This window comes from Palaemon carinicauda, chromosome 8, assembly GCF_036898095.1.
Source record: "Palaemon carinicauda isolate YSFRI2023 chromosome 8, ASM3689809v2, whole genome shotgun sequence".
NCBI classification, from domain to species: domain Eukaryota; kingdom Metazoa; phylum Arthropoda; class Malacostraca; order Decapoda; family Palaemonidae; genus Palaemon; species Palaemon carinicauda.
This window is the reverse complement of record NC_090732.1, coordinates 162656959-162658460: the sequence shown is the minus strand read 5'-3', so window position 1 is coordinate 162658460 and position 1502 is coordinate 162656959. Positions and strand designations below refer to the sequence as shown.

General features: G+C 41.5%; 1 protein-coding gene across 2 annotated transcripts in view; it reads left to right on the top strand.

The window, feature by feature from the left end:
- LOC137646082 (potassium channel subfamily K member 2-like) overlaps positions 1 to 527 on the top strand; it is a 127434-nt gene extending 126907 nt beyond the window's left edge. For both annotated transcript variants that reach the window (XM_068379260.1, XM_068379261.1), the window contains exon 9: positions 1 to 527. This exon is cut by the window's left edge and continues 779 nt beyond it. In XM_068379260.1, the coding sequence (XP_068235361.1) occupies positions 1 to 130 (130 nt within the window). In that variant the 3' untranslated portion in view covers positions 131 to 527.
- Positions 528 to 1502: the final 975 nt, after the last annotated feature.

Genomic DNA, 1502 nt, shown 5'->3' with positions numbered 1-1502 from the left:
TAACTTGTTCGAGGAGACAAAGGGTGCGAAAGGCGAACCTTTCAGAATAAAAAAGTGGATTCATGGCGAATCAGATCCAGAAAGCAAGAGTGATTCAGAGGACAGTACTCCTGAATATTCGCGCTTGTGAAGTGTGAATCACATAAATCGGATCCAGTAAGCAAGAGAGATTCAGAGCAATATTCGCGATTGTGAAGTATGAATCACATGAATCAGATCCAGAAAGCAAGAGTGATTCCGAGGACGGTTCTCCTGAATATTCGCACTTGTGAAGTGTGAATCACATGAATCGCATCCAGAAAGCAAGAGTGATTTCGAGGACAGTTCTCCTGAAAATTCGCGCTTGTGAAGTGTGAATCACATGAATCAGATCCAGAAAGCAAGATTGATTCAGAGGACGGTTCTCCTGAATATTCGCGCTCGTGAAGTGTGAATCACATGAATCAGATCCAGAAATCAAGAGTGATTCAGAGGACGGTTCTCCTGAATATTCGCGCTTGTGAAGTATGAATCACATGATTCGGATCCAGAAAGCAAGATTGATTCAGAGGACGGTTCTCCTGAATATTCGCGCTCGTGAAGTGTGAATCACATGAATCAGATCCAGAAAGCGAGAGTGATTCAGAGGACAGTTCTCCTGAATATTCGTGCTTGTGAAGTATGAATCACTGGAATCAGATCCAGAAAGCAAGAGTGATTCAGAGGACAGTTCTGAATATTCGCGCTCGTGAAGTACGAATCACATGAATCAGATCCAGAAAGCAAGAGTGATTCAGAGGACAGTTCTCCTGAATATTCGCGCTTGTGAAGTATGAATCACATGAATCACTTTCAATTTAGCAGGATAAAAAAAAGGATAAATTCCGTCCATATTTGTCGTAAAAAAATATTTATCTTTATATTTTCATATGTATGATTCAACGAGTTTATTTCATCACTTATGTGACGGATGTAATTACTCACTTGTTATTGACCAATACCGGTTGTGACTTTTGTGATCTGAAGATATTTTTAACTGAACAAGTTTGCGATCTAAAGAAAAAAACTGTAATCATGTGAAAGGAGGTATTAATGTACGGTTGAATACAGGAATTTCTTGTACACCTCGCTTTGAAGGAGTGCACTCTATCATGTGAAAGGAGGTATTAATGTACGGTTGGACACAGAAATTCCTTGTACACCCCGCTTTGAAAAAGTGCACCCTGTCACACCAATTCTGAGTGGTGAGTAACCAAATAGCTAGCGTAAGAAGAGATAGGAGAGAGAGGGTCTTACACAGGAACTCACCGCGCAGTAAGGGTATGACAAGGTGTACTTCCTCAGAGCCAATGTGCCAGAAATTCCTGTGTCCAACTGTACATACTTCCTGGTACAACCCGCTTTGAAGAAATGCACCCTGTCACACCAATACTGAGTGGTGAGTAATCAAATAGCTAGCGTAAGGAATGGCAGAGAGAGGGGCTTACATAGTAACTCACCGCGCAGTAAGGGTATGACAAGGT